This window comes from Megalobrama amblycephala, linkage group LG7 (assembly GCF_018812025.1).
Source record: "Megalobrama amblycephala isolate DHTTF-2021 linkage group LG7, ASM1881202v1, whole genome shotgun sequence".
Classification (NCBI taxonomy): domain Eukaryota; kingdom Metazoa; phylum Chordata; class Actinopteri; order Cypriniformes; family Xenocyprididae; genus Megalobrama; species Megalobrama amblycephala.
The window spans coordinates 25,516,316-25,539,297 of NC_063050.1; the positions used below are offsets into that span (position 1 = coordinate 25,516,316).

The 22,982-nt window shown below is 38.2% G+C and overlaps 1 protein-coding gene across 2 annotated transcripts in view; it reads right to left on the reverse strand.

The window, feature by feature from the left end:
* Positions 1-22,242, reverse strand: part of vegfc (vascular endothelial growth factor c) — a 42,984-nt gene extending 20,742 nt beyond the window's left edge. Inside the window, exons 1-4 of one of the 2 annotated variants that reach the window (XM_048196720.1) lie at positions 21,692-22,242; positions 9,465-9,622; positions 8,962-9,031; positions 4,031-4,170 (exon numbers count right to left, since the gene is read on the reverse strand). In XM_048196720.1, coding sequence (XP_048052677.1) covers positions 4,031-4,170; positions 8,962-9,031; positions 9,465-9,622; positions 21,692-21,802 — 479 coding nt within the window. In that variant the 5' untranslated portion in view covers positions 21,803-22,242. Of the gene's footprint in view, positions 1-4,030; positions 4,171-8,961; positions 9,153-9,411; positions 9,623-21,691 lie in introns of both variants that reach the window. The other variant, XM_048196719.1, reaches the window with a different exon arrangement.
* Between the last annotated feature and the right edge of the window lie 740 nt (positions 22,243-22,982).

Consider the following 22,982-nt stretch of genomic DNA (forward strand, 5'->3'; position numbering starts at 1 on the left):
AAAATGAAAATTACCACATGATTTGCTCACCCTCAAGCCATCCTAGGTGTATATGACTTTCTCCTTTCAGATGAAAGATGAGTTTTTTTATTTTATTATTTTCATTTTTTGGTGAACTAACCCTTTAAGTCATTGGCAAAAAGTTTAGTAGTGTGTAATTGGAACTCGCATTTCATGATCCAAAACTGGGTTTCCCAACATCTAGGGAGCTCTCTTAGCCCATTTTAGTCAAGAAAATGTATGCCACTGATAACTGATATCATAAGACATATTTACTAAATATTCAATCAGATAATCAGATTTAAAACAGATTTGTATATAATGCCTAAATGATCAGTTTATACACTTTCAGTTATGAATATACAGTATACTGTATGTAAATATATGAGTTTCATGAAATTCTGAACTGAATGTACATTAAATAATGAATAAGTACTGCATAATATAAAAATGCTGAATATGCTAAGCTTTGCATTACAGAAAACTTCAGCTCAGCTGAACTTTCAAACTGATGTGGTAGGAAATTTGAAGAAAGTTTCAGAGTTGATTCATCATCTTTCTCAGTTCACGGTTCTCGCTGTGTGTCTCCGCTCCACCCTACTCTCATTAGAATGACTTCTCTATCCTTCACTATGATGGCAAGGGAAGAGGTGAAGGTATCAGAGAAAAAGAAATTGGGTTTGAGACTAGAGAAAAAAATATGTTTAGGCGTATAACTTTCTGTCTCTCTCTTTATCTCTGATGGCTAAAACTCAAAGCCATCAGTGTTGCTCTGTGTATCACATTAAGCATTTCGATATGCTTAAGATGACACAGTGTGATCCATAATGGGCAATATTGGTTTGAGTTTGTAATAAATACTCTCTCAGCCCTGCAAAACTATTGTAAGCCTTTTAATGTACATGTGGTATGAGTCAAGGGGGGTCATTACAACCTAATTAGTAACCCTAAAATGGTTAAATCTGAATCTAGTTTTTCATCCATATGCATTGCATAAAGCATAAAATGCAAGTTCTATTAACCGTTTCCTTATCGTTTAGACAATGCTTTGATCCAAAGCAACTTATAATATATTAAAAGCAGTGATAAACCTTTGGTCAGAACTGCAAGTTGGGATTCATGGTCTTTACTAAGTCAAAAATACCTGGAATCAAACCCACAAATTGCGTGCAACCAGCATTAACAATTAGGTACCACCAGCTTAAAATTAATTTAACTTTTTATTATTATTATTATTATTATTTGAACACCTGTTACAAATAAAATACATTTTGTCATTAGGGAACAAAATAATATACATGTATCTGCTTTGTAGCTCACATGTCGGTGCTGATTAGTTAATCAAGTCTGTACACTGCACGGTAAGTTCATTAAGATTCTCTACAGGGATTTTCCTGACGAAATTCCTGCAACAACAGATGAACAGGAAGTTCTCTGTCAGCCTTAACAATGGGTGGCCACACCATACCGCCAATATGAAAATCAATTTGATGAGCTACTGTACGTCATTGGGTGTGCAGTTACATCCAAAATACACACATTAGCGCAGCCACATATCCGCTGATGAGATGCTACGCAAGGCCAAAGCACATTTGGTATACAATATAAAGTCAATATCTTGAATGTCTTGGAGTGATACTTCATCTTCATAAGTTACCCTATCATAATATTATTGTAAACAAACTTTTTAAATTCAAATAATTATATTAATTATAAATAAGTGTTAATAAAAAAGTTCAGAGGGATTAAAAAGGTCAATATTTGTATGTGCTACTGTGTTTGTGTTGATATTAATTAGATTATTAGCTCATATAGGCTTAAGGTGAAGTCACATTAGTGCAAATTAGGACCAGTGTGTATGTCGATAGTGTAGTGATGTATGATGCTCAGCTCACACAGAAGTCTTTTTAAAATCAAGCAGCTTTCTGTTGGTCAACACTGGGAAACCACATAACCAGCTTGAAGCAGTTGCAAAATCAACAAATTTTTGAAAATTTGATGAATAATGGGAAATGTGACCGCACCTTTAGCAGCATTCTCCAAAAGCAACTTTATTTTAAGGTTTACTTGTTTCAGTGTAATTATATACATTTAAGTACTGAGTAATATCAACTACAGTGGCATGAAAAAGTATGTGAACCCCTTGCAGAATCTGTGAAAATGAGAATTATTTTAATAAAATAAGAGGGATAATAAAAAATGCATGTTATTTTTTGTTTAGTACTGTCCTGAGTAAGATATTTTACATAAAAGATGTTTGCATTTAGTTCACAAGACAAAACAATAGCTGAATTTATTAAAATGGCCCCATTCAAAAGTTTGTGAACCATTGATTCTCAATACTGTGTGTGGTTACCTGATGATCTACAACTGTTTTTTTGTTTGGTGATGGTTGTTCATGAGTCTCTTGTTTGTCCTGAGCAGTTAAACTGAGCTCTGTTCTTCAGAAAAATCCTCCATGTCCTGCAGATTCATCAATTTTCAAGCATTTTTGCATATTTGAACCCTTTCCAGCAGTGACTGTAGGATTTTGAGATCTGTGTTTTCATACTGAGGACAACTGAGGGACTCAAACTCAACTATTAAAAAAGGTTCAAACATTCACTGATGCTCCAGAAGGAAACACGATGCATTAAGAGCCGAGGGGTGAAAACTTTTGAATTCAAATATCAAGGTAAATTGTACTTAATTTTTCTGCTGGGAAACATGCAAGTATCTTCTGTTGGTTCCGAAGGGCAGTACTAAATGAAAAACAACGATATTTAAATATAATAAGAAAAATTGTGACATCTTCATCCTGTTCAAAAGTTTTCACCCCTCGGCTCTTAATGCATCGTGTTTCCTTCTGGAGCATCAGTGAATGTTTGAACCTTTTTTAATAGTTGAGTTTGAGTCCCTCAGTTGTCCTCAGTGTGAAAACACAGATCTCAAAATCCTACAGTCACTGCTGGAAAGGGTTCAAATATGCAAAAATGCTTGAAAATTGATGAATCTGCAGGACATGGAGGATTTTTCTGAAGAACAGAGCTCAGTTTAACTGCTCAGGACAAACAAGAGACTCATGAACAACCATTACAAAACAAAAAAACAGTCGTGGATCATCAGGTAACCACACACAGTATTGAGAATCAATGGTTCACATACTTATGAATGGGGTTATTTTAATAAATCCAGCTATTGTTTTGTCTTGTGAACTAAATGCAAACATCTTTTACGTAAAATATCTTACTCAGGACAGTACTAAACAAAAAATAACATGCATTTTTTTATTATCCCTCTTATTTTATTAAAATAATTCACATTTTCACAGATTCTGCAAGGGGTTCACATACTTTTTCATGCCACTGTACATGCACTTACATTAGGAATAGGGTTAGATTAGGGTTTGGTTTGGGGTTAGTTACATGTATTTATGCATCATTTATAGTTATTACTATAGTAACTATGTGTAACAAGGACACTTTAAAATAAAGTGTTACCCAACATTCTAATTTGTCTAGTCTCTTATGTGGTATGCAGCATTGCTACCTAGAGGGCTCCAAATGGATCACTTATGAGGTCTATGATGTTTAAGAGTTGCCTATTTAGGTGACTGACTAGACAATGGAAAGTAGCTAAAATGCTCCCAACCTTCAAAGGAAATCTCTACAGTTTCATATTGATACTCAAAATGCCACTCTTATACCCATTATAATCAGTAATACTGTCTATACATGGAATAAACTGATTCCCTGTTCTAGTTCTAACTTAACTCCATTCGCTTGTGCTACTTCCGACAAAAGTACAAATGGATTTGGAACGATGATTTGTCACGTTCAGTGTAGACAGCCTTAAGCTGTTATGGCGTTGTGCCCCGCCAGTCTAACACTGACATTTTTTTCTAACCCCTCAAAAATTCAAAACAGCAGAGAAATGAGGGAATACTAAAAAATGAAAGTATATAGCATGCTAAACTCTTGACATAAAACATTTGGGTGTACACACTTCTAAAACAGTGCTTAGGGAGATTTGAAGGAGTGTGAACACTTACTCTGGTAGGGCCCTTCGTATGATTGAGTGCCGCTGTCGGTACACATCCAGTTTTGACAAACAGCTGCAGGAAGTGTGGTTGGCGAAGCTTATGGTAACTGGCTTGGTCCCTTGCTTGATAGGAACTGTGATTTCAAACAACTGCAGAATAAAAATAGAATAAAGGTCACATTTTCAATAAAATCAGACTAATGCAGACTAACTGACATAAGAAGTGAAACCGCATGAGTTTCAAGTTTGCTAGATGTCAAAATGAATTGTGGGCAGTCAATTATATCTAAATCAAGATTAATGAATGGATTTATGTCTAAAGGAGTTGTGCAACTGTGATTGCACAGCCTTTCTGTGAAATCAGTGTACAGACACAACCACAACTACAGTCTGATCAAACAAACTGGTAAGGGGAAATGGGAAATGGGGAACTCGTGCAAAATAATTTGCAAGGTAGGCAAATCGACCAATAAATCAAAACTTCCTCCAGCTATGAGGAAACATTCCAAGGAATTTATGTTGAATGTGCAATCATAAGGGGTAGTAACGGGAATGTGCTGCTAAAATAGCCAAGTACATATAGTTTTATTTTTATGTCATAAAATACAGATGCATCTCAATAAATTACAATATCATGAAAAAGTAGTTTTTTTTCTGCAATTTAATTTAAAAAGTGAAACTTAAATATATTTTAGATTTATTAGACAAAGTAAAATATTTCCAGACTTTTTTGTTTTCATTTTGATGATTACAGCTTTCTGCTCATCAAAATAAAAAAATCAGTCTCTCAAATTATTAGAATATTTAATTTCATGTTCTATTAAATGACCATTCTCAGTGTATAAATACTGGGTTTAGGTCAATAATCCCAACAGCAGTCATGGGGAAGTCTACTGACTTGACAGTTGATCATCAAGACCCTCTACAATGAGGGTAAGCCACAGAGGGTCACTGCTGAAAGAGCTGTTCGCAGAGTGCTGTGCCAAAGGATATTCATGGAAAGTTGACTGGAAGGAAAAAGTGTGGTAGGAAAAGGCGTACAAGTGAAAGGAATGGCCGCAGGCTTGAGAAGATTGTCTATGGGGTATTGTCAAGAGGAAGATGAGAGACACCAGACCCAACAATGCAGATGACCTGAAGGCCGCTATCAAAGCAACCTGGGCTTCCATTACACCTGAGCAGTGCCACAGTCTGATCGCCTCCATGCCACGCCACATTGATGCAGTAATTCATGCAAAAGGAGGCCCAACCAAGTATTGAGTGCATAGAAATTAACATACTTTTCAGAAGTCTGACATTTCTGTTTAAAATATCCTTTTTGTATTAATCTTATGAAGTATTCTTATTTATTAAGATAGTGAATTGGTGGGTTTTTTGTTAAATGTGAGCCAAAATCATCACAATTAAAAGAACCAAAGACTTAAAGTACTTCAGTCTGTGTGCACTGAATATATTTAATACACGAGTTCCACAATTTGAGTTGAATTACTGAAATAAATGAACTTTTCCACGACATTCTAATTTATTGAGATGCACCTGTATATATCATAAATGACAATGAGTTTTTTTTTTTTTTTTTAATGAGAATGTTTTTTATAACTGGAAACTGGAGAGAAGGTATGCTTTTTCTTATTAGAGAAGCTGTGCTTTCAAAAAATAAATTTGCCTAAAAGCATCATTGGGTCTGATTAATCTACACGATTCAGTGAATTCCTTAACGGGGCAGTTGGCCCAGAAATGAAAATTCTGTCCTCATTTACTCACCCTTATGTTGCTCCAAATGCATATGACTTTCTTTCTTCTGTGGAACATAAGAGGAGAATTTCTGAAGAATAGGCTTGTTGCTTTGAAGCACCATATAACTTGTGTGCTATAAGTGTTCTGATCCTATACAATAGCATCAGTGAATTACGATAACCTTATAAACTTTACCTACAGTGAGCTGCAAGTGGTAACTCACCACTTTTAGGATACTTTTATGTTGACCTTTTATGGTCTTTTTTTCTGAAGTTTGAAAGCTTCAGTAGACAATTGTAATTGCACAGAAAAGAACATAGAAAGAAAGTCACACAGGCCTGGAACAATATGAGGCTGAGTCATAGATGACATAAATTTCATTTTTAGTATGTATTGTCTTGTCTATTTACTAAACTCTTATTTATACTCAGTGCGGTCTCTTTGACATAAATATGGCTGCTATAGAAACCTTCATGAACCAAGGCAGAAAATTCTTTTAGTAGGATAAACAAACAAACAAGCTTCCAAACATTCTGGAATGTTAAACCTCCCATTTTAGCTCCTGTTGGATTAACAAATCACTCTCAAGGCACACATAAATGAATTATGTCTGATGAGGAAGGGATTTATGGGATATTCCAGTCTCATCCCCGAACCCACTGGCTGGTTCACTTCACTCGGCTAAGATTCTTTTCTGACTCTTTTCTTCCATGGACTCATCTTCTTCTGTCTCTTATGTACACAGAAGCATCATATAGCCACTTTCTAATTGCATAATTACAGGACATCTAAAGATAACTGCTTTAGCATTCAAAATTTGTGAAAATATACTGTATCAGACATCAATCCAGAATACACAGACAATACAAAAGGCACAATGTAAGTATAAGAAAACTATTTTTACTTTCTTAAAAGGGCCATTAACACCTAATGTTAATCAAGAACAATGGAATGACTAACAGCCCAGCTCTCATCAGCATACAGAAGACTGAACTGGCTAAATGGAATAGGGTCAAAAGCTTGTGAAATACCCTCTCTCTTTGATGTTTGCAGAACTCCAATATTTTGTTGTTCACTGCCTTTACCAGGACAAGTGATCCTAAATGCTTCACTTGATCACTCTGTAAATCTGTCAGCCCACCAGTCTTGATGATAAAATGACTTTACTGCAGTATTAACAGTCTGCTAGACCTGAGTATTACATATGTGCAGGTGAGACAAGGGTCAGACGAAACCAAAAGTCCATTTAATGTTTTTTTTTTTTTTTTGTTAGGTGACAAGCTAACAGTTTCCCTTGTCACAGTTACATCACAGATATAAACTTGATATTTCACTCTTGAAGTCTTGTTGTCATTCCATTATATTGTGCTAATGTCAATATCGTATCAATACTAATACCATTCATTCAAAATACAATCATGTTCATCTCATGCGTATTTTACTCTTGACCCAATCATTTCGTCAATGAAACCTAGAGCTTGTAATTTCATAATCCAAATCTTACTAAAAAATTTTGAAACATCTTCACATTGCATCTGTTTTTCAGGCTTTGTGCCCAGAATGGGAGTGTTACGTCTCTTAGTGCAGTAGCGTGGACATGGAGACCTTGACCTGCTCAGATGCTCAACTGGTGGGAGGGCGTCATGGTTTAAATCACAAGAGGAGAACCCATTGCCTGCTAAGGTCAGCCCACCCAAAATAAGTGGGCAATTAAAGGAGGCCTTCTTGCAAATAATTCACAGCCATGAACTCCCAACCAAACCCCTGCCTTGTCCACAACTCTCTAAATCAAAGCTTAACAGATTAGTTCTCTCTGCACTGGGGACTAGGCTTTAAAACAAAAGCAGACACTTTTATTCAAAGCAGTAATGAACATTTTGATTGAAGATTATTAAAGTTTACAATTTTAATATATTGAGGGAGAAATGGATTTAAATATAAGATGTTAGTTAAGGGTATGCAGCAAAGCAGTTGCCTGCATATGTGCATTTGATGCAATGAAAAAATAATCTGCATCTGTATTCAGAAATAAACTGGTAGTGTGTTAAATTTAAATGAAAATCCCGTTTTTAAAAATAACTCTGCACTTCATTTACAGTATATTTTTAGTTTCCATAAAGTAACTATATATATCCTATCTAATGAATATTTATCATTCAACAGAATTTATTGTTCATTTTGAAGTCATTATTCCTGCATTCCCAAACTATTAAAGGAGTACTTCACGTCTGGCAAAATAGACTTTCAATAAATCTTGGCTAAATATAGAAAGACAAAATAAATTGAAATCAATGCTAGAGAAAAAAAATAGGAAAAAGGCTGTTGTCTGCCCTTTTGCCAAATAGGTAGGAAAACTTCAACACCCATAATGCACTGGGCATGTTGCCATCCAAGGCCACTCTCACCAGTCTGATATGGATGCCCTTTCCAGAGTCAAATACCACCTGGCTTTAGTAGGAAATACTTCTTAGCAAACTTTTAGATATATTTTGTATTATTTCCGGGCGCAATTCAAAGAGTAGACGTTTAGCGGGATTGAGTTACTTTTGGTTTCCAGGGAAGGATCCAGCTTGTTGTAGGCAGTGGTTAAAGGCTGTAGAGAATCATAAGTACGGAGAGAACACTGCAGTGGAAAATCTGAAAAACATCCGTGTTTGTAGTCAACATTTCAGAATGGATGACCACAAACACAGTGTTTTATGCCAAATAGAGGGGAAAACTGAAAGAAACTGCCATCCTGTCAGTTCCGCCCCCTGAAGCAAAACGCTGTCACATACAGGTAAGAAAGCTGCTGCCATAGTGTTACTTTTTTACCATAATGCTGCTTAAAGAGTAAAGAGTAGACAAAGTATGATACAGTTATAACCGTTTTGTTAATCGGATCTGTCGATCCGATTGATTGCTCATGGGCAGTGATACAAAAATGCGGAAGTATAATCTGTAGTTTTCACATAAGTCCTGGAGCTGTCAAAAGTCCATCGGATGACAATTAAATGTGAATTAAATGTGAATTTCTCAGACCAGGTAACACAGGGAATGAGTAAACTTTGTTCATTTACATATACTACCGACATTGTAACAATACAAAGCAGGTTGAAAATCGGTGAAGTTACACTTTAAGGTCAATACTGCTAATCATTGGTTCAATCCTCCTTCACACAAACATATTTATGGACATAGGCACATGCTGAAAGAATCACTCACCGTCTTGCTGATGTATGAAGTGCTGATGTTCACGCACTGATGCTCCTCACTGTTACAGCAGCCCCCACATCTGTAGACAGACACGCAGGGTGGTTTATAGAAGGTGTTTGTAGCTGCCCCAAACTCTTTCCCCACATCTAAACAAACTTGGCGTGGCATGCACAGGGTCTTTCTCCACTCTGTCTCAATACCTGGAGGAAGCGCAGCGAGACAGGAAGAAGAGGCACATTAAAAAAAGGCCAGCAGTGAAATGCATGGATTTGTAAGCACTGCAGTTACTGCAGATCAGGGTCTGACACATTTTTGGCATCCTAAAGAAACTTTGTGTCAGGACTGTCAAAAAGCATAAAAAATTCTTGGCTCTAAGACAATAATGACCAAAAAGAAGAAAAAAAAAAAAAAAACACTGCCAGCACAATCTGTGCTGGTCTTAAATTAATAGTCACTCACTTTTAATAATTTCAAGATTGATGAAAGCAGCCGCAAAGGAGGCCTCCTCCGACCTTGTTTCTGTGGAGCCGTATTCTCTGTGAGGCAAGCGTGATCCGGCCTTGGAACGACACTTCAGCATGCTCCAGTAGCTGGGGTAAACTATCCTCATAAGTTCATCCACGCTACCCGCTGAACGTAACTGCTCCACCAGGTCTGGCTCTGAATGTTCCTGATAAGACAGAGAAACGGAATAAAACTGGGGAAAAGAAGCCTGTCAGCTTACGCTACAGAGAATTCCTCAGTAACATACTTTATATTTATTTTGTCATTGAACTTTTTCTTAGGGAAAGACACAATACCACATACCTGAACATTTTTTTTTTTTAATTTTCCCTTAAAGGATTAGTTCACTTCAGAATTAAAATTTCCTGATAATTTACTCACTTTATGTCTTTCTTTCTTCAGTCAAAAAGAAATTATGGTTTTTGAGGAAAACATTCCAGGATTTTTCTCCATATAGTGGACTTCAACGGCTACCAATGGGTTGAAGTTTAAATGCAGCTTCAAAGGGCTCTACACGATCCCAGCCGAGGAATAAGGGTTTTGTCTAGCAAAACGATCGGCCATTTTCTAAAAAAAATAAAATTTATATACTTTTTTAACCACAAATGCTCGTCTTGCACTAGCTTTGCAATGCGCCAGGCATTACATAACCACGTTGAAATGGTCAAACGGCCTTTACAAAAAAAAAGTAAAACAACGATGTTGGATGATTTTGAAGTTGGAGGAGAAAATGAGATGGAGTTTTTCGCCCTAACATGGTACTTCTGCCTACGTATCACGTGACCTTTCCAACGTGATTACATAATGCGTGGCACATCACAGAGCTAGTGCAAGGCAAAAAATGACCGATTGTTTTGCTAGATAAGACCCTTATTCCTCATCTGGGATCGTGTAGAGCTGAAGTGATTCTGAAGTGAACTAATCCTTTCCAGGGATAGTTCCTTAAAATGACAATTCTGTCATCATTTACTCACCCTCACGTCATTCCAAACCTGTGTGACTTTCTTTGTTCTGCGGAATATAAAAAGATATTTTGAAGAATGTTGGTGACTAAACATATTCTCATTAAGTTCAATTGTATGGACAAAAAATACAGTGGAAGTCAATGATAACCGAAACCGTTTACTTTCTTCAAAATATCTTCTTTTGCATTCCGCAGAAGAAAGAAAGTCATCCAGGTTTGAAACAATAGGAGTAAATGATAACAGAATTTTCATTTTCGGGTAGACTATCACTTTAAGAGAGATACCGGAATACATTTTACAGAAGAGAGTTAAACCAGAGCTACATATACTGAAGAGGGTTTGGTCAATGCGCTGGACAGAACATTGCCTTCCTACTGCAACAATGAAGCATGCCATATTGTATAAATCCCAGAGTGACTAGGAGAAATATCAATTGATTTATGTTAATTTTTGTTGATGTTTCAATTGCTCATTGGCTTAGAAGAGACTGAATCAGTATTTGGAGATCTAATCAGTGATCATAAACACAAGTGATTAACTTTTCCATTGTTTTATCACGTTCTTATGTCTAGAAAGTTAGAATGGCTAACTGTATGCCAGTAGCATTGTATGTTGTATTTAATCATGCTGACACTACAAATCACTATTTACTCATCATATGGGGTTTTAAAATGAACAGTTACACAAATCAGTCAACAGATATACTGTAGGTAAAGGTTTCTCATGTCAAAATATGTGAAACTGAGACATGCAAATCATGCCTTCATGAATGGAATGGTCAGAACTCAATGGTCTTGACCCAGCCAACTGACAGTATTGCTTACTCAGTTAGCTGAAGGGTTGCCTGTTAAAACGGAGCCATGTCTGTCTGCAGCAAGAGACACCCCAGCATACGCAATCAAACCCCCAAAGTCTTGACCTTCCCGCAATCCGCAGAGGAATGAGAGTTTGCAAGAAGTGTGAAAACACCAACAGCGTCTGAAACAGCCTGAAATCCCTGATGGAAAGTGATACTGCTGTCTGGGACATTCCAGGAAACATGCCCAGTTTACCCACATAGCTGATCATGGCTGTCGATAAAAAAAGCACCCTCTCCACTTGTAGAGGTGTTAAAAAAAATGAGAAAAAAAAAATGAGCCTCAACAGAATTCCCTTTTCCTCTTTACAAAGGCCAGTCTTTGGTATTGGCCCAGCCACATTTGACTAGTGAATAAATCTTTCTTTGTTATCGAAATCTCATTAGGCAAATCACCAAGTTTACAGCAGATGATTTATTATCTCAGTTGGTAGGAAATAAACTTTCTCCAACTCTTGCATTTTGCTGTAAAATTTATTAATTACATAAAATACGTTTTTTGGGCCATATAATACAAGCAATGCTTTTCTAGGCGTCCCTACTTATCTCACTTTCAAAGCAGATCCTCAGAACAAACAAGAGCTTTACAATTTGACAATTATTTGAAAGTATAAACTTGAAGGCCATTTTTCATGATACAGGACACTTCATTGTGCCAGAATCTCACCCCCAGCAATAAAAATGTAACCATTTATGTGAAATATGACTTCAAGATTGCATAGTTACAAATGATATCATAAAACCTTTGACATAGTAGCTGAACAAGATTCTAAACCCACATTGTTACCTGCAAACATTCAGTTGTACTGCACACCAAGGAAAATAGCTCTAATCGTGGAAAAAGGAAAAATATAATCCTTGTAGGAAATGACCGCTTCTGCATTGACTCCCTTCTGTTTATTCAGGAAACTCAAATACCACAAAAAGAGTATGAACAAGACTATTGTATGTGGCCTCTTCCATGCCTTTGTTTACAGTGATTCCTGAGATAACACACTGGTCTGTTTCCTACCAGAAACAATGGAGACTGAGAAAATGATGTGTGGTGCACAGAATACAGACACATTCACACGTGAGTCAGGCTCAAACTTCAGGTTTGGTAACTGTAAAGATGCTGATACAATGCCCTATTTTTATGTTTTAGTGGCAACTAAAAAAAGACACAGATGGGAGAATGATACAAATGGGAACCATGAAGTCTGAGAGAACTTGACCCATAAATGCATTCATTGTTTCACTCTTGTGATTGAATTAATAGTATTAAGTAACATTACTTTATTGGAATATTACAAAAAAACAAACATTGATTTCAATGCATAATAAAAAAAAAAAAAAAAAAAAACTATTAATATTATTAATATTTACTAAATTATATTTTATCCACATTAACCTGTCAGACTCAATGTCAAATATCATGTTAAATGCACATTTAATTTCATATAAAGATCAAATTCACATTGCATACAATAACTTGCAGCGACTTTTTATTTTTCATTAATCTTGATTTCTCACAACTTTTGTACTTTTTCTGGGCAAGTCGAAGTAAACTGTAGTACTAATAGTGCGTCACGAACGTGCGCCGGTCAGGCCAAGGTCAGGATTTTCATTAAATAATACATTCAACAACACCAAAGAACAGCATACTGCATTAGGCACTTAATTTTTATTTTAAGAAGAACTATCCCTTTAAATAAAAAAAGGTTTGACATTTTAAGGAAAGAAAATAAGTACATCTGATTAATCAACTTGAAGGGAGAATGGCCTCAATAAGAGAATGCATTTGGCCCCGAAGAGCAGTGATTCATGAGATGTAATGAAATGATGAGCTGATGATAGATGCATTCAACATCTGTGGCCAGACATGAGGTACATTGCGCTGTTAACCAATAAAAAAAAAATGTTACCATGCTAGAAAGTATGTCTCATTGAATAAACCACAAACCACAAATTTTATCACTTAGGACAGGATGCCATGTTGAGTTTAACAAAGTCAGAATCGGATGCCACACATGCACGGGATCCCAATAATGACGTTGACGCCATCATGACTACCATTATTTTAAAGTTCAAATGTGAGTCAACAGTTTGATGGCAATTATAAAATGTGCATCATTAGACAGAAGGCTCATTTCACACACCCTGAAGCAACACGCAATCTCTTGATGGCTTAGAGTTTCCTGAAGCAAACCACAAAACTGACACAATGGCAAAAAGAACTAGATCCTTTTTTGGCAATGAGGTTAGAGTTTATCCTCTTAGCTGATACCAGCATCCGGAGCAATTTTGGATGAGGTTTCTGGAAGGCACCCTCATCGAATGAATTCCTTTAGCCTGAGTCAAAATGCTTCATATTTAGGCCAGGTTTATACAGTTCCATTTCCATTACAGTCACCCCATGCTTCTACACTAAAACGTAATCAAAACGTCAGCCTTCACTACTTCAGTATTTAAGTGTTCACATTTTGAGCCATTTTAATGCTACAAAGGCTTCTGAAGCAGTTGCTTGGGGTTTATTATCTATGCTGGACAGTTATGCAACTGTGAAGAGAGGACCAGACAGTACAAGATATTAATAACAGTGATTAACCAAATTGTTTCTGCACACTTACAATAGGTTATATTTTCAAGTAAATAAAAGGCAATCATCAAAGCCATTATTGTACTAATTTCTACTTTCAACACAGTGGGAAAAAACAAATGCTGTCACTGGGGAGTATTAAAGACATCATCACAAAGCATCACACATGCTCACTGAACTCAGGTGGAACATGGCCCCCATCATGGACATTATAGCAGTGGTGCATATGCACAAGAACACATGTTGTATCTGTTTCAGACATACCTTTCACCCTCAATATTGGACTCCAGAGAGCAGGCTTGAAAATGTTGCTGTGCTCACTGAACTTGAATGATGTCGTTGAAGTCTGCTGGGGGCATGTCTGGGTCTACGTTTGCCAACACTCAGGAGGAAAAGATGAGGATCTGAGATATCATTAACCCCCTAATGATCTCCTAGAAACCCTAGAACTGACTGCAAGCTTTGAGCATTTGACCTAGGGGAGAACTAATTCCTTGGAGAATAAGTCTGGCCACAAGTCTGAAGAGTAACTGAGACCCTCTTCAACATCCAAGCTTCCCACATTTCAGACAAACAATTCTAATCTGTCACGTTTTCCTAAAGCAATTGAGATGCTCCCCAAGGTAGAGGACTCCACTACGAAGCTCATGAATTCTATATTACGGCGTCTCGTATGATTCTAAAACAACCACTGGATTTAGTACACACGCTAATGCACACATGCATGCGCTCTTGAGACCAGACCATCCGCATGGAAATCATTTTTCCAGTCTTTATAGTCTAGTATCTGCTAGATCCATTAAAATGACCGAGCAGCATTGGATACAACACAGAGCACGTAACAACAGAGAGCGCTGTCTATGTCTGAATCAGTACATACAAAAACAATGCTTTCCAAGTCCAATTTGCAGTATAAACAGCTAATAAGCTCCACATTGCCTTGGGTTGCATTACAGTGTTTACACTTTGTTTTGCGCTATTGCTAACTACGCCAACACTTGAACTAAAAAAATAAAAAATAAATGTTTTTGATTGAATTGATATCAGTTTCCACATTCATTTGGCTTTGAATCTCAGCCAAAATGGAAAGTCGTTTCAGGGACAGAGAAAGTCATTGTATTTTGATAAAAGATTATGAAGGCAAACAATTTGTTTTTGGAAAATTTGAAGCAACATGCAGTGATGAATCATGCACAATAAGAACAGGAATGTACCATTTTGATTTCATGCTGACTTTAGGTAATAATCTAGAGTCCCATAAAAACCTCTCTTCCTTTTTTAGAAAGATTTGCTTTCTTGTTCTGATCCTTTTCACGTGTAGAGGCGGGCGTGTGTCAGGATGCAATTACTGTGCACTTCTGACGCGTACTTGGTTAAGGTTTCTGTGGTGCAATAAAGCTATTAGCCTGGAGGGTTGCCCACTACTCAATAAGACCACAGGGATATTAGATCTAATGTTCTGTAACCCAATTCTTGAGCTCTCCAAAACATAATAGTGCTCTACATGAATTCCCAATGAAACTCCCTGTAGATATATTTGAAAAAAGCTAGATACAGTGGGGGTAGGAGGGGTTCTTGTTTTGGCATACTTTAAAGCATTAAATGAAGCAAATATCCTGCCAGGACAGAAACTGTCAAGAGCGACATTAGTAAGGTTTAAGCAGCAACCACTGTGAGTATTCATAGGTCTTGGCATGTGGATTGCACATCTCTTCTTAAGTCTTAAGAAAGCTTTAAAAGATTAGTTTGTCTAAAAACTGAAAACTCTATCATCATTTACTCACCCTAATGTCGTTCCAAACCTGTATGACTTTCTTTTCTGTATGAAATACATAGGCTAAGCAATTAAGTAGATTAACTTTCTAAACTGCTCTTTTCCGTGCTACACTGTCTCTGCTCCTTTCACTGAATGGAAAAGAGCAGCTTAGGCTTTTAACTAAAATATCTTCTTTTGTGTTCCACAAAATATACAACACATTTTTCGAATTCCAGGAGGGTGAGTAAATGAAAAACATTGCCAAATAATAAGGACTTCATGCATTTGCTTCATGTATAACAAAACTACATTAATAATCTGTAGACTAATGGACTACTCTCTTGACTCCATTTCCAGAATTGATAACACTTGTCCACTCATTAAGTTGCCTGATATATTGGTTTCAGAACAGACTTTTTAGTGCCGGTTTCCAGGTCTCCAGAGCAGTATACATGTATGAACTGACACCATAATGAAAATTAAAAAAGCAGTAGATGTTACACAGCATTGTACATTTCTTAAAGAGCCCCTATTATGGATTTTTGAAAGTTACCTTTCATGTAGTGTGTAACATAGCTCTAAGTGAATGAAAACATCCTGCAAAGTTTTAAATCTGAAAGTGACCCATATATAAAGTTATTGTCTCTCAAAAGTAAGAGTCGATTCTGAATCAATTAAACAAGTCGTTTGTAAAATTAATCCCAAGCCGTTTCATTGTGACGTCACAACGAAACAATAGCATATTGCCCGCCCACTTATTGTGCGCGCAGACGCCGGTGAAAATTCATTTTTTCAACAATACCACAGCAATGCAATCTTTTGTTGTGTTCCCGGCTTAATAGGGGAACTTTAAGATCATCATTCTGGCCTTAGCGTACATGTGCAATACCTGTTTCTTTTGCTGTCTCACTCTGACTAAATGAACAAGTCACTGCACAAAACGAGTTTTATCCTTTAGAGCAGTGATTCCAGTGGTTTAGAAAGATTTTCATTTCCTTTGTAAGTCTCTGTAAGTCTTTGTTAATCTTTAAGTCTTTGCAACACTTCAAGTGCTGACTTCTCATTAAGATCTGTACAAATGATTGCATATCCACTCTTTGCCGAGGCCGCTCCAGTCTTCGCCGAGCCCGCTCCAGACTCTGCACCCGAGCCCGCTCCAGTCTTCGTCGAGCCCGCTCCAGACTCCGCACCAGAGCCCGAGTCAGCTCCAGACTCCACACCAGAGCCCGAGTCAGCTCCAGACTCCGCACCAGAGCCCGAGTCAGCTCCAGACTCCGCACCAGAGCCCCAGTCAGCTCCAGACTCCGCACCAGAGCCCGAGTCTGCTCCAGACTCCGCACCCGAGCCCGAGTCAGCTCCAGACTCCGCACCCGAGCCCGAGTCAGCTCCAGACTCCGCACCCGAGCCCGAGTCAGCTCCAGACTCCGCACCCGAGCCCGAGTCAGCTCCAGACTCCGCACCCGAGCCCGAGTCAGCTCCAGACTTCGCACCCGAGCCAGAGTCAGCTCCAGACTCCGCACCCGAGCCAGAGTCAGCTCCAGACTCCGCACCAGAACCCGAGTCAGCTCCAGACCTCCCACCTAAGCTCCTTGCCCACGAGCCCGCTACAGACCTCACTGCAACCCACGAGCCCACTACTGCCACCATCGAACTCCCCAAGAAAATTTGGGGGGGGGCATATACCTGTGGGTGGGGAACTTGTGGGTGGGGCTTCCGAACTGCATTGGCCGCCTGACGTTCCTGACCCACCTTGGCGTCCCAGGGCTCCCGAACTGCCATGGCTGCCTGACGCTCCTGACCCGCCTTGGCATCCCAGGGCTCCCGAACTGCAATGGCGTCCCAGGGCTCCCGAACTGCAATGGCCGCCCGAGGCTCCTGACCCGCTGTGGCCGCCAGAGACTCCTGACCCGCTGTGGTGTATAGAGTTCCTGGACCTGCCCTGGAGACCTCCATACCCGTCTGCACATCCAGTATCACCTGCCAGTAGCTCTCCGGGGCACCCACCCCCCCTCCCCAGTTGTGCCATCCACGGCGCGAGGACGCGCCTTCCGGGAGGGGGACGTTCTGTCACGAATTCTGTCAGTTCCGGACTACACTTCCCAGCATCCTCCTTGCCTATCACCTGCACTCACTCCACCAATCACCTATTGCCACATACTCCTGAAGCTCTTTAACTGGACTATAAAGGACTCTCACTCACACACACTGCGAGGTCTTGTTTCACCAAGTGTACAATTCTGAGCGTTATTTACCCTGTCTGCCTGTTTCTGATCCTGTCTGTTCCCCATGTTCGTATCTCTGCCGCCTGCCCTTTGAACCTTTTGGATTGTTTATTGTTTCCTGGTTTTGTGAACGATATCTGCCTGCCCTGATTCATTGCCTGTTCATCGACTACGATTCTGCCTGCTCTCTGCCATACCTGTTTGCCACTGTTTGACCATTGCCTGTTTTACTACGAACTCTGTTTAATAAAGCCTGCAGATGGATCTTACCTTGAGTCCCGCCTCGTTACAGTAATGGTGACTAATTTTACAACATTAAATGATAATGTTAAATTATATTCTGTATAATGAGTAAAAGGAAACATTTTTTATTTAGTGTCAATGAAGGAGTACTTAAGTCTTACTGATGGGGCTCTGGGGGTACATAAGACAAAAGTTGGGAAATATTGCCTTACAGTCTACTACCAAGGGTCTAGTCTCCATGCTTGTCTCCATACTACTTAATACTAACAGTTTACACTCCCACACACTGGCTATAATGTCAATGATAAGGTTCCCAGAAGGAGGCAGGTAAAAACAAAAAAAGTTTACTCATTTTTAGTGATCTGGAATTTTCTGCTTTAACACACATTCCAGTGCTTCTCCTTGCAGAGGAAATTGCTCAGATCTGAAAAAAAGTGCAAAACAAAAAAAATCTCAGTGCCCCAGCTGCTTCAGACACACTGCTGGGCCACAGTCAGGGCTGAATTCCTCTGCTGAAGGGGACTGAGATCTACAGCCAGTTTATAGACAGCGCAAAAAGAAAGAGACAGATCCAGCTACTCAAATTGAACATGCAATTACTACAGATTAAAGAGAGAGATTTTTACAGATGTCCAAACCAAAAAGCATTTGTGTGTGTATGTGTGTGTCCTTGACAGTGAATGACTGTATGAAGAGAGAAATTTTTGATTGGCTCTATACCAAGATTATCATTAACGAAAACTATTACAAAAACCCAAAGTCAAAGACAACATTAAAAGAAGGTTGTCAAAAGACTGAAAACTAAACGAATATACTTGCAATAAAATTACAGAGAAAAAGACTTTCATATTTTCAATAAACATTAAAAAAAAATCTCTCAAGCCGACTCAAACCAATTAGACAAGTGGCCACATAAAATAAGCAAAGTTCACTTGTCAGATTTTCAGGAACAGTTTGTGGTGCTGTTTAAGAGATGAAAAGTCTAACTAATATTGAAACAAAATAAAATACAATAAAAATTAAAATAATAATAATAATAATAATAATAATAATAAAACTAAACTGACATTGAAAACCAAAACACAAACTATAATAACCCTTTTATATATATTTACAGTAACTGTTGCCACTGCAGCCTTCTCCAAAGAGAACCAAGAATTATGACCACAAACATCACTGAACTAAACATCACTTCAAATCACCTACTCCATTTTTTTAATTCAAGAAGGTATGATACCTTCTTGAATTAAGAAGGTAAAAAAAAAACACTTTAAAGCCTTTCAAACACGTCAGTACTTTACTACAGCATTGGACAATTATGAAAATAATTGTTCTTAGAAGTAACGGCTACTGAAACACCCTATTTGCAGAAGTTGCCTAATTCAAAGAATGGTTGAACTGCTGACCTCCCCAAAGACGTGCTTATGTCATCACAACGTCTGACTCCCCCCGCCTCCCCTCCCTCTCTCCCTCTAAAGTTGTGAAAGTGTTGAAAGGTGGTTGTGCTAAATCTGAAGTTAAAGGATGAGCAGATCTGGCAGGTGGATTGGCTGTTAGAGTGGAGAAGATAAGAGACGCAGATGTGAGTAATCTGTTCCACCTGTGCTAACTTTCCTACCTGGGAAGTACACATGACCACACACTCACACTGGAGAAGACGTCCCTGGGGAATCCCTTGGTTATCACCAAAGGGCAGAAATAAACAAGCATGGTTTAAAAGAGGGAAAAAAACTCTTTTCCTCCTAGCTGGAGGTGCTTTATCATGGGTGGTTTATTCTCAGGCATTCATCACTAGCCATAAGACACGCTCATAGTGGCTGAAATGCTTACTTAAACCAGAGTGTCTCAAGAGACTTGCAACATAGCGGCTAATGATACAAAATAGACGTTCCCAAAGCAGTCAACATCCCAGTTAAAACGATGTTTTTGTAAAGCCACATGACAAAACCATTCGTCAGTCCCAATGAATGAGGTCAAGACTGCAGCTGAGCCTTTAAGACTACAAATCAGTGGGTCCCCGCACCTCATGTGTACTCACCAAGCACCCACATTTCCCAGGTGACCCCTTCAGAAAGATAGTCTTACTAGACATTAACTCTCTCTACATGCACAATCTGTGTGATTTACAATTACAATCACAATTACTCGTGATTTACAGGACAGCTTTGCCAAACAGATGAGAGATGGCCATGACGGAAAAGTCCAAGGGAGAGAAATAAGGTCAGTATATTAGCCGAGCGCTGACTGATGCCCAATGAATTATTGAGTCACCCATCCCATACATTAATATAGCATACAGCCACATGTGCAATTATGGAACAATTATTCAATTCCATGGCATAAGTACAAGACAAATATCCCCCAAGTGGACTGAAAATAAACCATTAGAAATTCAACAACTTTTTATGTTGTTGCTGTCGCACTTACGATTGACTTTTTCTTCTCTCTGTGAATTCCAGCTAAATTAATCTTAATAACCATCAAATTTCACAGCAACCCAAAGGATTTTAAGAGAGAGACCAGTGAAAACAAAGCAAGTCTAATTTTAGGCAATCGTGATTAGTGTATGGCCCATGTCGCACATTACCAACGGGAAGCATTTCAAGACCTTGTCAAGATCTCCACATTGCTGCGCGTAGCATATGGTATCATTTATACACTGCACATAGTAAAATTCTTCTGCTGCTGTATACAAAAAGAGAGAATGTTGTGTCAAAGTAATCATAATAGCAGTGTCATTTAAAACAATGTGGTTGGGTGTGTGAGCCAAAGAATTAACAGACATCCCTCTTGTTTTCAGACAGGTCTCTTTTAAGCTCCTGAGGTAAGACAAGATAATCAAATTAATTACACCCATTGAGTAGATTTATGATCATATACATGATCAAAGAAACTTTCTCTCTTCTCTCTTTCTTAGTGGGGAGATGACAGAGATAGAGAGACTACTTCTAAAGCTGCTGACCCAATGACACCTGCTCCAACTTCTTATGGCAGTATAATCGTGCTCTCAAATATTCCCATTATAAACCATAGATGTGTAAATGAAGTTCTCAAAATAACATCCATATGATAAATAGATGAAAATGGTAAATACTTCAGCGGTACTGTACTTTTTCAACAACTTGTTGAACTTATATTGCAATAAATAAAAGCAAAAACACAAAGAAATAAAAAGAGAACAGTGATATATAATCACAAGGAAGGTCAAAGGTAATCACCATGGTTGGTTGAATGCAACATCACACCCTAAATGGTTAAAATAGTGGCTTTTAAAGATCTGTCCAAGCTTTAGGGATTTAAATACCTTTTTGGATTATGCAAGTTCCATTCATGTGTTCTTGCAAAAAAAGACCTTATAAAATGAATCGGAATTCTATCTAAAATCTAGACTAAGTACAAGCATAGTCTCCAGTGCCAGTGATGTTGGCTGTTGATATGCTGCATCTCAAAGCTCCAAGCAGTACAACTAAGTTTTAAAATAACTGAAGAGATATTTTGTTTGAGTTTTCTTCATGCTGACTTTAGGGCAACAAACCATAGCTAATAAATGATGCATTAAAGCAATTTCTCTACTTTTAAAAGTTAAAACTTGAAAATGAGCTTGCCGGTGCTTACCATAGCATCTCCTTGATCTTGGTCATAATCATAGTAGTCGTGACTTGACTCCAAAGCAAGGTTTGCATAAAACAATGCGAGACAGAAGACAGAAATTCCAAATAAGTGCATTTTAGAAAAGAAAAACAATCTCTGAAGCCTGAGCAGAGTCTGTTAAAAGTTCCTCTTTTTCAGGTTTCTAGAAAACTCTGTCCTTAAACTAAAATAATACCCATGTATACATCCAACATTTTAAGAAGACACTTCGAGACTGGTCCATGGAATGCACTTTGAGCTCGTCCCTTCACAAGCGCCTGTGAACATCCACTCCGTGCGGAGAGATCAGTGTGGAAGTGCGCTGAGCGCTCTGTGGCATGTTTTATGCAATTTCACGCTGTTACTTTGACTCCTTCTCCTCCCCCTCTACGTTTTTCCCCAGCCTGCCTCTCCGGTCGCTGTTAGACACATTCCTAGACATCAAGAGAGGAATATGAGTCACGGCACGCGCGCTTTTCTCAGGTGTCGACTACAGCACGTCAAACACATTGTGAGCAATTCACGCACGAGCGCACTGAATGAACCTCTTCAGTTGCCGTTTTTTTTATGTAAGGTGAAAGGGCAGTGCTTAAAGGAATAGTTCGTTCCAGCATGAACACTGTTTTACTTACCCATTCATTTACTTATCCTCATATTTTTTGAAGAATATGCACGTCGGGCTTTTTTTTTTATAGGCCTATTATTACAATGAACATGGCTTCAAAAATGGACTCAAAAGCAAGATACAAGTAGTTCATGGGACTACTTACTAGCCTATATACTGTATTAAGATACAAACCTAAATTCGAATGTATAAAAAAGTAGGTCTATATAAATTTAGTACTACTTTGACAATTAAAAGTTTCAGCATAAACTACTTTTAAAAATGTACAGTACTGTGCAAAAGTCTTAGGTAATGGTAATGGTTTTAAGCCAGTTATTTATATCTTTTGCTGTAGTGTGTCAGTAGGAAATATCAGTTTACATATCCAAACATTCATTTTGCCATTAATTGTAATATTCCAATGAGATTTTTCAATACACAAGGAGTCTAACAACAGCCGTTGTTCCACACAAAAATCTGATCTCACCATCATTGAATCTGTCTGTGATTACATGAAGAAACAGATAAAACTGAGACAAATTAAATCCAGAAGAACTGTGGTCGTGTCTCCAAGACACTTGAAGGAACCCTTTTAGGCACTAAAAGTGAGGGGGCTTTCAAAAATACTGTCATAAATAGATTTTATTTATCAAATAACTTCTATTAACTAAA